The sequence below is a fragment of the Somniosus microcephalus genome, chromosome 4, assembly GCF_052327205.1.
Source record: "Somniosus microcephalus isolate GS21.2 chromosome 4, FLI_Smic_1.0, whole genome shotgun sequence".
In the NCBI taxonomy this organism is placed as follows: domain Eukaryota; kingdom Metazoa; phylum Chordata; class Chondrichthyes; order Squaliformes; family Somniosidae; genus Somniosus; species Somniosus microcephalus.
Genome location: NC_140990.1, coordinates 42912404 through 42926566, shown reverse-complemented (window position 1 = coordinate 42926566; position 14163 = coordinate 42912404). Strand labels below are relative to the sequence as shown.

At 50.4% G+C, this 14163-nt stretch overlaps 1 protein-coding gene across 1 annotated transcript in view; it reads right to left on the bottom strand.

Moving 5' to 3' along the window:
* LOC147118736 (uncharacterized) overlaps positions 1-13403 on the bottom strand; it is a 75713-nt gene extending 62310 nt beyond the window's left edge. Inside the window, exons 1-2 of the mRNA XM_085984556.1 lie at positions 10052-13403; positions 9197-9198 (exon numbers count right to left, since the gene is read on the bottom strand). Of these exons, the coding sequence (XP_085840682.1) occupies positions 9197-9198; positions 10052-12007 (1958 nt within the window). The 5' untranslated portion in view covers positions 12008-13403. The remainder of the gene's footprint in view (positions 1-9196; positions 9199-10051) is intronic.
* Positions 13404-14163: the final 760 nt, after the last annotated feature.

Here is a 14163-nt window from a genome sequence, read left to right as displayed (position 1 = left end):
ACTGGAGTCTCGGTAATCCGCGTTGGAGGGCAGCGACCACACTGAAAGTCTCGGTAATCCGCGTTGGAGGGGGTTGGAGAGTGGCGCTGAAAGAGGAGTTGGGGTGAGAGGGGGTGGGAGAGTAGGGGTGAAAGAGGAGTTGGGGTGCGGGGGTTGGAGACTAGGGGTGAAAGAGGAGCTGGGGTGAGGGGGGTTGGAGAGTAGGGGTGAAAGAGGAGTTGGAGTGAGGGGGGTTGGAGAGTAGGGGTGAGAGGAGTTGGAGAGTAGGGGTGAAAGAGGAGTTGGGGTGAGGGGGGTTGGAGAGTAGGGGTGAAAGAGGAGTTGGGGTGAGGGGGGTTGGAGAGTAGGGGTGAGAGAGGAGTTGGGGTGAGGGGGGTTGCAGAGTAGTGGTGAAAGAGGAGTTGGGGTGAGGGGGTTGGAGAGTAGGGGTGAAAGAGGAGTTGGGGTGAGGGGGGTTGGAGAGTATGGGTGAAAGAGGAGTTGGGGTGAGGGGGGTTGGAGAGTAGGGGTGAAAGAGGAGTTGGGGTGAGGGGGTTGGAGAGTAGGGGTGAAAGAGGAGTTGGGGTGAGGGGGGTTGGAGAGTATGGGTGAAAGAGGAGTTGGGGTGAGGGGGTTGGAGAGTAGGGGTGAAAGAGGAGTTGGGGTGAGGGGGTTGGAGAGTAGGGGTGAAAGAGGAGTTGGGGTGAGGAGGGGTGGAGAGTAGGGGTGAAAGAGGAGTTGGGGTGAGGGGGGTTGGAGAGTAGGGGTGAAAGGAGTTGTGGTGAGGGGGGTTGGAGAGTAGGGGTGAAGGACGAGTTGGGGTGAGGGGGTTGGAGAGTAGGGGAGAAAGAGGAGTTGGGGTGAGGGGGGTTGGAGAGTAGGGGAGAAAGAGGAGTTGGGGTGAGGGGGGTTGGAGAGTAGGGGTGAAAGGAGTTGTGGTGAGGGGGGTTGGAGAGTAGGGGTGAAGGACGAGTTGGGGTGAGGGGGTTGGAGAGTAGGGGTGAAAGAGGAGTTGGGGTGAGGGGGGTTGGAGAGTAGGGGTGAAAGGGGAGTTGGGGTGAGGGGGTTGGAGAGTAGGGGTGAGAGAGGAGTTGGGGTGAGGGGGTTGGAGAGCATGGGTGAAAGAGGAGTTGGGGTGAGGGGGGTTGGAGAGTAGGCGTGAAAGAGGAGTTGGGGTGAGGGGGGTTGGAGAGTAGGGGTGAAAGTGGAGTTGGGGTGAGGGGGTTGGAGAGTAGGGGTGAAAGAGGAGTTGGGGTGAGGGGGGGTTGGAGAGTAGGGGTGAAAGAGGAGTTGGGGTGAGGGGGGTTGGAGAGTATGGGTGAAAGAGGAGTTGGGGTGAGGGGGTTGGAGAGTAGGGGTGAAAGAGGAGTTGGGGTGAGGGTGGTTGGAGAGTAGGGGTGAAAGAGGAGTTGGCGTGAGCGGGGTTGGAGAGTGGGGGTGAAAGAGGAGTTGGGGCGAGGGCGGTTGGAGAGTAGGGGTGAAAGAGGAGTTGGGGTGAGGGGGTTTGGAGAGTAGGGGTGAAAGAGGAGTTGGGGTGAGGGGGGTTGGAGAGTAGAGGTGAAAGAGGAGTTGGGGAGAGGGGGTTGGAGTGTAGGGGTGAAAGAGGAGTTGGGGTGAGGGGGGTTGGAGAGTCGGGGTGAGAGAGGAGTTGGGGTGAGGGGGGTTGCAGAGTAGTGATGAAAGAGGAGTTGGGGTGAGGGGGTTTGGAGAGTGGGGGTGAAAGCGGACTTGGGGTGAGGGGGGTTGGAGAGTAGGGGTGAAAGAGGAGTTGGGGTGAGGGGGTTGGAGAGTGGCGGTGAAAGAGGAGTTGAGGTGAGAGGGGGTGGGAGAGTAGGGGTGAAAGAGGAGTTGGGGTGAGGGGTGTTGGAGAGTAGGGGTGAAAGAGGAGTTGGGGTGAGGGGGGTTGGAGAGTGGCGGTGAAAGAGGAGTTGGGGTGAGGGGGTTGGAGAGTAGGGGTGAAAGAGGAGTTGGGGTGAGGAGGGTTGGAGAGTTGGGGTGAAAGAGGAGTTGGGGTGAGGGGGGTTGGAGAGTGGCGGTGAAAGAGGAGTTGGGGTGAGGGGGGTTGGAGAGTAGGGGTGAAAGAGGATTTGAGGTGAGGGGGGTTGGAGAGTAGGGGTGAAGGACGAGTTGAGGTGAGGGGGTTGGAGAGTAGGGGTGAAAGAGGAGTTGGGGTGAGGGGGGTTGGAGAGTAGGGGTGAAAGAGGAGTTGGGGTGAGGGGGGTTGGAGAGTAGGGCTGAAAGAGGAGTTGGGGTGAGGGGGTTGGAGAGTAGGGGTGAAAGAGGAGTTGGGGTGAGGAGGGTTGGAGAGTAGGCGTGAAAGAGGAGTTGGGGTGAGGGGGGTTGGAGAGTAGGGGTGAAGGACGAGTTGGGGTGAGGGGGTTGGAGAGTAGGGGTGAAAGAGGAGTTGGGGTGAGGGGGGTTGGAGAGTAGGGGAGAAAGAGGAGTTGGTGTGTGAGGGGGTTGGAGAGTAGGGGTGAAAGAGGAGTTGGGGTGAGGGGGGTTGGAGAGTAGGGGTGAAAGAGGAGTTGGGGTGAGGGGGGTTGGAGAGTAGGGGTGAAAGAGGAGTTGGGGTGAGGAGGGTTGGAGAGTAGGGGTGAAAGAGGAGTTGGGGTGAGGGGGGTTGGAGAGTAGGGGTGAAAGAGGAGTTGGGGTGAGGGGGTTGGAGAGTTGGGGTGAAGGAGGAGTTGGGGTGAGGGGGTTGGAGAGTAGGGGTGAAAGGAGATGGGGTGAGGGGGGTTGGAGAGTAGGGGAGAAAGAGGAGTTGGGGTGAGGGGGGTTGGAGAGTAGGGGTGAAGGACGAGTTGGGGTGAGGGGGTTGGAGAGTAGGGGTGAAAGAGGAGTTGGGGTGAGGGGGGTTGGAGAGTAGGGGTGAAAGGGGAGTTGGGGTGAGGGGGTTGGAGAGTAGGGGTGAAAGAGGAGATGGGGTGAGGGGGTTGGAGAGTCGGGGTGAAAGAGGAGTTGGGGTGAGGGGGTTGGAGAGTAGGGGTGAAAGAGGAGTTGGGGTGAGGAGGGTTGGAGAGTAGGGGTGAAAGAGGAGTTGGGGTGAAAGAGGGGTTGGGGTGAGGGGGTTGGAGAGTAGGGGTGAAAGAGGAGTTGGGGTGAGGGGGGTTGGAGAGTAGGGGTGAAAGAGGAGTTGGGGTAAGGGGGGTTGGAGAGTAGGGGTGAAGGACGAGTTGGGGTGAGGGGGTTGGAGAGTAGGGCTGAAGGACGAGTTGGGGTGAGGGGGTTGGAGAGTAGGGGTGAAAGAGGAGTTGGGGTGATGGTTGGAGAGTAGGGTGAAAGAGGAGTTGGGGTAAGGGGGGTTGGAGAGTAGGGGTGAAGGACGAGTTGGGGTGAGGGGGTTGGAGAGTAGGGGAGAAAGAGGAGTTGGGGTAAGGGGGGTTGGAGAGTAGGGGTGAAGGACGAGTTGGGGTGAGGGGGTTGGAGAGTAGGGGTGAAAGAGGAGTTGGGGTGAGGGGGGTTGGAGAGTAGGGGAGAAAGAGGAGTTGGGGTGATGGTTGGAGAGTAGGGGTGAAAGAGGAGTTGGGGTGAGGGGGGTTGGAGAATAGGGGTGAAAGGGGAGTTGGGGTTGGAGAGTAGGCGTGAAAGAGGAGTTGGGCTGAGGGGGGTTGGAGAGTAGGGGTGAAAGAGGAGTTGGGGTGAGGGGGTTGGAGAGTAGGGGTGAAAGAGGAGTTGGGGTGAGGGGGTTGGAGAGTAGGCGTGAAAGAGGAGTTGGGGTGAGGGGGGTTGGAGAGTAGGGGTGAAAGAGGAGTTGGGGTGAGGGGGTTGGAGAGTAGGGGTGAAAGAGGAGTTGGGGTGAGGGGGGTTGGAGAGTAGTGGTGAAAGAGGAGTTGGGGTGAGGGGGGTTGGAGAGTTGGGGTGAACGAGGAGTTGGGGTGAGGGGGGTTGGAGAGTAGGGGTGAAAGAGGAGTTGGGGTGAGGGGGGTTGGAGAGTAGGGGTGAAAGAGGAGTTGGGGTGAGGGGGTTGGAGAGTAGGGGTGCAAGAGGAGTTGGGGTGAGGGGGTTGGAGAGTAGGGGTGAAAGAGGAGTTGGGGTGAGGGGAGTTGGAGAGTAGGGGTGCAAGAGGAGTTGGGGTGAGGGGGTTGGAGAGTAGGGGTGCAAGAGGAGTTGGGGTGAGGGGGTTGGAGAGTCGGGGTGCAAGAGGAGTTGGGGTGAGGGGGTTGGAGAGTAGGGGTGCAAGAGGAGTTGGGGTGAGGGGGTTGGAGAGTAGGGGTGCAAGAGGAGTTGGGGTGAGGGGGTTGGAGAGTAGGGGTGAAAGAGGAGTTGGGGTGAGCACTAAGCCCCTCACACCCCGCTCGTGCTCACTGATCCTCCAATCACAGCCTGACTCTTTCCCCGCGGGGTTTGAGTGCTCAGTTTATGTGGTGACAAGTGATCCTCATGTTTTTATCCAGGGCAGGCCTCAGCCCAGTCACTTGCTCCAAATGTTGGTGCAATGGTTCAAGCTGAGAGGTGCCAGGGATCGGCAGCAGCAGCAGCTGTAAATAAAATCTAACTGTAAATAATCACTGATATAGTTTATCTTCATTTATTCCTATTTGAGTAACTTTTGCTGAATGTGGCCCACAACAAGTGCCAGGATATCGGATCAGGCCCACCACAGAAAATGAGTTTGACACCCGAGGTCGACACTGTCAACCAGATTCCCCTCATCCACCAACCGAGCAACTTCTTCAGAAAACTCCAGTTACTTTGTAGACGTGACCTTGTGTTCCACGTGTTAACTACCGAAGTGATCCAGGTAGTCGATTAACTCTGACTCAGATACAGCCAGTGTTGTGTCTTGACATTAACTCTGACTCAGATACAGCCAGTGTTGTGTCTTGACATTAACTCTGACTCAGATACAGCCAGTGTTGTGTCCTGACATTAACTCTGACTCAGATACGGCCAGTGTTGTGTCTTGACATTAACTCTGACTCAGATACAGCCAGTGTTGTGTCTTGACATTAACTCTGACTCAGATACAGCCAGTGTTGTGTCTTGACATTAACTCTGACTCAGATACAGCCAGTGTTGTGTCTTGACATTAACTCTTGACTCAGATACAGCCAGTGTTGTGTCTTGACATTAACTCTGACTCAGATACAGCCAGTGTTGTGTCTTGACATTAACTCTGACTCAGATACAGTGTTGTGTCTTGACATGATGCTTTCTGCTGCAAGAATGGAACAGTTTCACATTTGAACAGCCAGGAGTTTGCCCTCCTCTGGTCACACATGCCTTTGCATAAAATTCCTTTGTGCACTATTTTAACACAGCTATTACATCTTTAAAATAAGAGTTTCATGACTGTTACACAAAGGCACATTTCCCAAATGCACTAACCGGTAGAGAAAATTAAAGCCCTCAGGTTAACATCGGGAAGTCTGAAAATGAAGGGGGATTTTACATTTCTTTACAGAGTGTGGATTTTTTTGCCAGAAACTGTTGTTGAAACAGAGTTCACGATTATTTTTTATCCACACCTTTGTTTTGGGTCTTCCGCCTTTTTTTTCTCTCCCACATGGCAGCTGTCTCCCATTCTGCCAGCACATCTCACACCTAATCTAGAGCCGTCTTTTGTCTCCACTAGTCCGATCAGCATCTCGTCTGGTTTTGAATACCTCTTAATGTCGCTTCACTTCTCTTTTGTTCTTTCATCCCCATTTCCCAGCCCCCAAACTGGCCTTTTAATCGGTTTCATTTCCTGTGTTTTTTCAGTCCTGACGAAGGGTTTCGACCTGAAACGTTGACTCTATTTCTCTCTCCACGGATGTTGCCTGGCCTGCTGAGTTTTTCCAGCATTTTCTGTTGTTTCTCCAGTCCCTTGTTCGGGGCCCGGGGCCAGGGGAGACTGTGGGCCTTTATTCCCCTTATTGGACACAAGGCTCGTTGTCTCACAACACACTGGCTCAGGTTTTACTATAGGCTTTTAAAATTCATGAATAAAAGCAGATAAACTTCGTGCTTCTGTGGAACAAACTTTTTAATATTTGGGAGTAAAAGTACAAGTTTTTTTCCCTCTTGGGAATTTATTATTAGTTTCAGGAAATAACAACAACCACTTGTATTTATAAAGCACCTTTAATGTAGTAAAACATCCCAAGGCTCTTCACAGGAGCGTTATAAAACAAAATTTGACACCGAGCCACATAAGGAGATATTCGGGCAGATGACCAAAAGCTTGGTCAAAGAGGTAGGTTTTAAGGAGCATCTTAAAGACGGAGAGAGGTAGAGAGATGGAGAGGTTTAGGGAAGGAATTCCAGAGCTTAGGGCCCAGGCAGTTGAAGGCACGGCCACCAATGGTGGAGCAATTAAAATCGGGGATGCTCAAGAGGCCGGAATTAGAGGAGCGCAGATATCTCGGGAGGTTGTGGGGCTGGAAGAGATTAGAGAGATAGGGAGGGGCGAGGCCACGGAGGGATTTGAAAACAAGGATGAGAATTTTAAGGATGAGACACTTGAGGAAAAGCAGGGAGTGGGGGAGGGTCAAGCCCTTATGGGGCAGGGTCGCTAATTCTGTTCTGCGACAGTTACGGGGACAGACTGTATCTCCCTCTCTCCTCCACAGGGATTTGTGGTAGTTAAAGGGACAGTGATTCTCCTTGTTCTGTGAGATTGTAATTAAAGGGTCACTGCTCTGAGATGGCTGCGAATCTTTAGTATCGCCAGCCTTTCTAAAACATCTTCCTTTCTTTGAGGATCTGTGTGAACTCGCTGGTGACTCAGCAGGTTGGATGAACTCTGAAACCTCTTTGCACAGTCAGAACATTTAAAGGGTCTCTCATTTGTTCTGGGGTAGGAGGGATCTGGTTAACAGTGATCACAATATCATTGGGTTTAAAGTAGTTATGGAAAGGGACAAAGAAAAATCAACGGTGAAAATACCCAGCTGGAAGAGAGCCAATTTCAGTGATTTGAGAAGGGATCGCACACAGCTGGACTGGAAACAAAGATTGTCCAGGAAAACAGTGAATGACCAATGGCAGGCCTTCAAGGCTGAGATAGTTCGGGTAAACATAGAAACACAGAAGATAGGAGCAGGAGTAGGCTATTCGGCCCCTCGAGCCTGCTCCGCCATTCAATGAGATCATGGCTGATCATCCAAATTCAGTACCCTGTCCCTGCCTTCTCCCCATATCCCTTGATCCCTTTAGCTTTAAGAAATATATCTAACTCCTTCTTGAATATGTTTAATGAATTGGCCTCAACTGCCTTCTGTGGTAAAGAATTCCACAGGTTCACCACTCTCTGGGTGAAGAAATTCCTCCTCATCTCTGTCCTAAATGGCTTACCCCTTATCCTTAGACTGTGACCCCTGGTTCTGGACTCCCCGACCATCGGGAACATCCGATGGTGTTCAATCCAAGCATATTCCCATAAGTTGGAAAGATGGGGCATCCAAAGCTAGAGCTCCCTCGATGAAAAAGGATATTGGGGTTAGAATAAAACAGAAAAAGGAGGTTTACGACAAATGTCAGGTACAGAATACAGTCAAAAACCAGGCAGAATACAGAGTGTGCGGGGGAAATTGAAACAGGATATAAGGGCAAAGAGACATTATGAGGAAAGATTAGCGGGTAACCTAAAAGAGAACCCCCAAATCTTCTATAAACATATGAAAAGTAAAAGGATAGTTAAAGGAATGGTGGGGCCGATTAGGGACCAAATAGGAGCTCATCATACGGAGGCAGAGGGCGTGGCTGAGGTACTGAATGAGTACTTAGCATCTGTCTTCACAAAAGAAGAGGATGAAGTTAATGTCGCAGTAGAGGAGGGGGGAGTAGAGAAATTGGATAAAAATAGATAGAAAGGAGGTGCTAAATAGGTTGTCATCACTCAATGTTAACAAGTCACCTGGTCCAGATGTGATGCATCCTAGATTGCTGAGGGAAGCTAGGGTGGAGATAGCAGAAGCTCTGACCACAATCTTTCAATCTCCCTCAGATATATGGGAGTGGTGCCAGAGGACTGGAGGATTGCAAATGTTACACCCTGTTTAAAAAAGGGGAGAGGGATAAACCTGGTAACTACAGGCCAATCAGTCTAATGTCAGTGATGGGTGAACGACTAGAGACCATTGTCAAGGACAATATTAATTCTCACTTGGAGAAGCATGGGTTAATAAGGGGCAGCCAGTATGGATTTGTTAAAAGTAAATCGTGTCTGACTAACCTGGTTGAGTTCTTTGATGAAGTAACAGAGGGTTGATGAAGGTAGTGCAGCAGATGTTGTATATATGGACTTTCAAAAGGCATTTGATAAAATACCACATAAGAGACTTACTCGGAAAATAGAAGCACAGGGAATTAAAGGGCTGATGGTAATTTGGGTATAATTGGCTAAGGGAGAGGAGACAGTGAGCAGTGCTGAGGGATGTTTTTCTGACTGGAGGGAAGTATGCAGTGGGCTCCCCCAGGGGTCGGGATTAGGAGCATTGCTTTTCTTGTTATATATAACTGACCTGGACTTGGGTATAGGTGTACAATTTCAAAATTTACGGATGATACAAAACTTGGCAACGTAGTAAATAGTGAGCATAGTAGTAGCAGACTTCAGGAGGACAGAGACAGAGAGTGAAATGAGCAGACACAAGGCAGATGAAATTAAATGAGGATAAGTGTGAAGTGATACACTTTGGGAGAAACAACAGGGAGAGGCCGTATAATCTAAATGGGACTATTTTGAGGGGGTGCAAGAGCAGAGAGACCTGGGGGTCCATATTCACAAATCTTTGAAAGTGCCACGGCAAGTTGGTGAGGCGGTTCAGAAAGCGTATGGAATACTTGGCTTTGTAAATAGGGCCATTGAATACAAAAACAAGAAAGTTACACTAAACCTTTACAAATCACTAGTTAGGAACATAGGACAGGAGGAGGCCATTCAGCCCCTCGAGCCTGTTCCACCATTCAATGAGATCATGGCTGATCTGCGACCTAACTCCATACACCCGCCTTTGGCCCATATTCCTTAATACCTTTGGTTAACAAAAACCTATCAATCTCAGATTGAAAATTAACAATTGATCTCGCATCAATTGCCGTTTGTGGAAGAGAGTTCCAAACTTCTACCACCCTTTGTGTGTAGAAGTGTTTCCTAATTTCACTCCTGAAAGGTCTGGCTCTAATTTTTAGACTATGTCCCCAGTCCTAGAATCCCCAACCAGCGGAAATAGTTTCTCTCTATCTACCCTATCTGTTCCCCTTAATATCCTGAAAACTTCGATCAGATCACACCTTAACCTTCTAAATTCCAGGGAATACAACCCTAATTTGTGTAATCCCGCCTCGTAACTTAACCCTTGAAGTCCGGGTATCATTCTGGTAAACCTACGCTGCACTCCCTCCAAGGCCAATATATCCTTCCTAAGGTGTGGTGCCCAGAACTGCTCACAGTACTCCAGGTGTGGTCTAACCAGGGTTTTGTACAGCTGCAGGGTTTTGGCCTCAGCTGGAGTCTTGTGTACAGTTCTGGGCACCACACTTTAGGAAGGATGTCAAGGCCTTGGAGAGGGTACAGAGGAGGTTGACCAGGATGGTACCAGGGATGAGGGACTTCAGTTATGTGGAGAGATTGGAGAAGCTGGGATTGTTCCCCTTAGAGCAGAGAAGGTTAAGAGGAGACCTAATAGAGGTGTTCAAAATGATGAGGGGTTTTGATCGAGCAAGTAGGGAGAAACTGTTCACTCTGGCAAGTGGGTCGGTAACCAAAGTTCACAGATTTAAAATAGTTGCTAAAAGAACTAGAGGGAAATGAAGAGAATTGTTTTCACACAGAGGGTTGTTCAGATCTGGAACGCACCATCTGAAAAGATGCTGGAATCAGGTTCCACAGGAACTTTCAAACGGTAATTGGACATGTCCTTGAAGAGGACTAGTTTGCAGAGTTCTGGGTATAAAGCTGGGGTTTGGGACTAAATTGGACAGCTCTTTCAAAGAGCCGGCACAGACACGATGGGCCGAATCACCTCCTTCTGTGCTGTTAGATTCTATGATCAGTTTGAACTCGCTGGTGTCCCTTAAGGATGTTAGAGCTTTTAAAGCTCTTCCCACAGTCAGAACATTAAAAGGGTCTCTCGTCAGTGTGAACTCGCTGGTGTGACAGGAGGTGGGATGACTGAGTGAATCCCTTCCCACACACAGAGCAGGTGAAAGGCCTCTCCCCAGTGTGAACTCGCTGGTGTTCCTTCAGTTCCCAAGGGCTTTTAAAGCACTTCCCACAGTCAGAACATTTAAAGGGTCTCTCGTCAGTGTGAACTCGCTGGTGTACCAGCAGGTTGGAGGACCGAACGAATCCCTTCCCACACACGGAGCAGGTGAACGGTCTCTCCCCAGTGTGAACTCGCTGATGTACCAGCAGGTGGGATGACTCAGTGAATCCCTTCTCACACTCAGAGCAGGTGAACGGCCTCTCCCCAGTGTGCAGGTGTTGGTGTCTCTTCAACTCCCCGGAGCATTTAAAGCTCTTCCCACAGTCAGAACATTTAAAGGGTCGCTCATCAGTGTGAACAAGCTGATGTCCCTTCAGCTGCCCGGAGCTTTTAAAGTTCTTACCACAGTCAGGACAGTTAAACAGCCTCTCATCAGTGTGAGCTCGCTGGTGTTGCTTCAGTTCCCCGGGGCTTTTAAAGCTCTTCCCACAGTTAGGACACCGAAATGGTCTCTCATCAGTGTGAACTCGCTGGTGTCCCTTCAGTTCCCCGGGGCTTTTAAAGCACTTCCCACAGTCAGAACATTGAAATGGTCTCTCATCAGTGTGAACAAGCTGGTGTCCCTTCAGATACTGGGCGCTTTTAAAGCTCTTCCCACAATCAGAACATTGAAATGGTCTCTCATCAGTGTGAACTCGCTGGTGTCCCTTCAGATCCTGGGGGCTTTTAAAGCTCTTCCCACAGTCAGAACATTGAAATGGTCTCTCGTCAGTGTGAACAAGCTGGTGTTCCTTCAGATACTGGGGGCTTTTAAAGCTCTTCCCACAGTCAGAACATTTAAAGGGGTTCTCTCCAGTGTGAACTCGCTGGTGTCCCTTCAGCTGCTCGGAGCTTTTAAAGCTCTTACCACAGTCAGGACAGTTAAACGGCCTCTCATCAGTGTGAACTCGCTGGTGTTGCTTCAGTTTCCCGGGGATTTTAAAGCTCTTCCCACAGTTAGGACACTGAAATGGCCTCTCATCAGTGTGAACAAGCTGGTGTCCCTTCAGTTCCCTGAGGCTTTTAAAGCTCTTCCCACAGTCAGAACATTGAAATGGTCTCTCACTAGTGTGAACAAGCTGGTGTCGCTTCAGATCCCCAGGGCTTTTAAAGCTCTTCCCACAGTCAGAACATTGAAATGGTCTCTCATCAGTGTGAGCTCGCTGGTGTTTCTTCAGATCCTGGGGGCTTTTAAAGCTCTTCCCACAGTCAGAACACTGAAATGGTCTCTCCCCAGTGTGAACTCGCTGGTGTGTTTGCAGGTGGGATGAACAAACAAATCCCTTTCCACACACGGAGCAGGTGAATGGACTGTCCCTGGTGTGACTGCGCTGTTGAACCTCCAATGCAGACGGGGAACTGAATCCCTTCCCGCCGTCCCCACCTTTACCCAGTTTCTCCCCGGTGTGACGGTGCATGTGTCTCACCAGGTCAGGCAATCGGCTGAATCCGTGTCCACACACTGAACACGTGTGCGGTTTGTCATCGCTGCTTTCTCCTTCCATGTGCAAAGGCCGATGATATTCAGGTCCTGATGAATTGAGCGTTTGGTCTGAGCTTCCCGCCTGTAACTGCTCCACTTCTATAACCCTGTAAAATGAGATCAGAAAAGGATCAGAGGCAAACTGTTGTTTAATTTTTCCCTTTCTGAACCCAGGGGCAGTGAAGCTGATTTTCAGGCCCCAGCTGCTGCACAGGTTGGTTGAAAGGATCAGCAGTAATGGCGGCAGCAATACCCACAAGCCCCCACGGTCCAGAAAGCGCTCTGTTGACTGAGTCCCGCGCATGTGCTCATGGCCCCTGCGCTCTCCCTCCTGCTCCACAATTGCCCGTCCTGATCGGTCCGCAACGCGCATGCTCAGCACACAAAACCCCGCGGTTGGAACATCGGTCGTGCATGCGAAGCCGCAACATCTGGTATACGTGCGTGGCTCAGGTGGGGGTGAGTCAGTGTTTCGCCTCAGCCGCCAGGGAGGTGCGCATGCGCAGGACGACCCAACATTCTTCCTGTCAGCAATCACTCCCTCGTTTCTTTAATAAAAACAGAAACTGCTGGAAATACTCAGCAGGTCAGGCAGCATCTGTGGAGAGAGAAACAGAGTTAACATTTCAGGTCGATGACCCTTCGTCAGAACTGCTTGTTCTTTAGTGTCAGCTGTGACTCAGTTGGTAGCACTCTCGCCTCTGAGGCATAAGGTTTGTGGGCTCAAGTCCCACTCCAGAGACTTGAGCACAAAAATCCAGGCCAACACTCCAGTGCAGTGCTGAGGGAGTGCGGCACTGTCAGAGGTGCCGTCTTTTGGATGAGACGTTAAACTGAGGCCCTGTCTGCTCTCTCAGATGGATGTAAAAGATTCTATGGCACAATTTGAAGAAAGAAAGACTTGCATTTATACAGTGCCTTCCATGACCACCAGATGTCTTGAAGTGCTTTACAGCCAATGAAGTACTACAATGAAGTAGTCACTGTTGTAATGTGGGAAAGAGCAGGGCAGTTATCCCCAGTCTCCGAGCCAATGTTTATCTCTCAATCAACATAAAAAGATAGATTATCTGATCATTATCACATTGCTGTTTGTGGGAGCTTGCTGTGTGCTAATTGACTGCCGCATTTCTTACATTACAACAGTGACTACACTTCAAACAGTACTTCATTGGCTGTAAAACACTTTGGGACATCCGGTAGTGGTGAAAGGCGCTATATAAATGCAAGTCTTTCTTTCTTCACTGGTCTCACCAGCGACCTCTTCTAGCTGATGGTTGATTGACATTACAAGAGGATTTGAGTACAGGATAAAGAAGTCTTACTCCAATTATATCGGGCCTTGGTGAGACCACACCTGGAGTATTGTGTGCAGTTTTGGTCGCCTTATCTGAGGAAGGATGTTCTTGCCATGGAGGGAGTGCAGCGAAGATTCACCAGACTGTTACCTGGAATGATGTATGAGGAGAGATTGAGTCGATTGGGCTTATACTCGCTAGAGTTTAGAAGAATGAGAGGGGATCTCATTGAAACTTATAAAATTCTAACAGGACTAGACAGACTAGATGCAGGAAGGATGTTCCCGATGGCCAGGGAGTCCAGAACCAGGGGCCATAGTCTAAGGATAAGGGGTGTGCCATTTAGGACAGAGATGAGGAGGAATTTCTTCACCCAGTGAGTGGTGAACCTGTGGAATTCTCTACCACAGAAGGCAGTGGAGGCCAATTCATTAAATATATTCAAGAAGGAGTTAGATATATTGCTTAAGGCTAAGGGGATCAGGGGATATGGGGAGAAGGCAGGGACAGGGTACTGAATTTGGATGATCAGCCATGATCTCATTGAATGGTGGAGCAGGCTCGAGGGGCCGAATGGCCCACTCCTGCTCCTATCTTCTATGAACTCTATGAACTATCTACTCTGTCCAGAACCCTCATGATTTTGAACACCTCTATCAGATCTCCTTTCAACCTTCTCTGCTCTAAGGAGAACCACCCCAGCTTCTCGAGTCTATCCACATAACTGAAGTCCCTCATCCCTTATCCCTGGAACCATTCTTGTAAATCTTTTCTGCACCATCTCTAAGGCCTTCACATCCTTCATAAAGTGCGGTGCCCAGAATTGGACACAATACTCCAGTTGAGGCCGAACCAGTGTTTTATAAAGGTTCATCATAACTTCCTTGCTTTTGGACTCTATGGGGGTGCGGGATGGTGTCGTGTTAACGAATTTTGTGTTTCCCACACGGATCTAAATGGATGTGGGAAATTGATGCAATTTTAACTCAATTGGCCAACTGATTTCCAACATGTGGGAAGCCTTTGCAAAGGGATTTTTCATGACTGAAAGTCCCCTCCGATGACGTCTTTATTGCTGCTGCATTTAAGGTCCACAACAAGCCTTGCTTCTTCTGCAGACTGCCAACCTCTTGCCCGTTCATGCTAGAGGGACCTGGAGGCAGAATGACCAGCGAGAGACCTAGGTCTGCTCCCAGGTTTGATGATGGGGCCCTGCAGGCTCTAGTTGAGG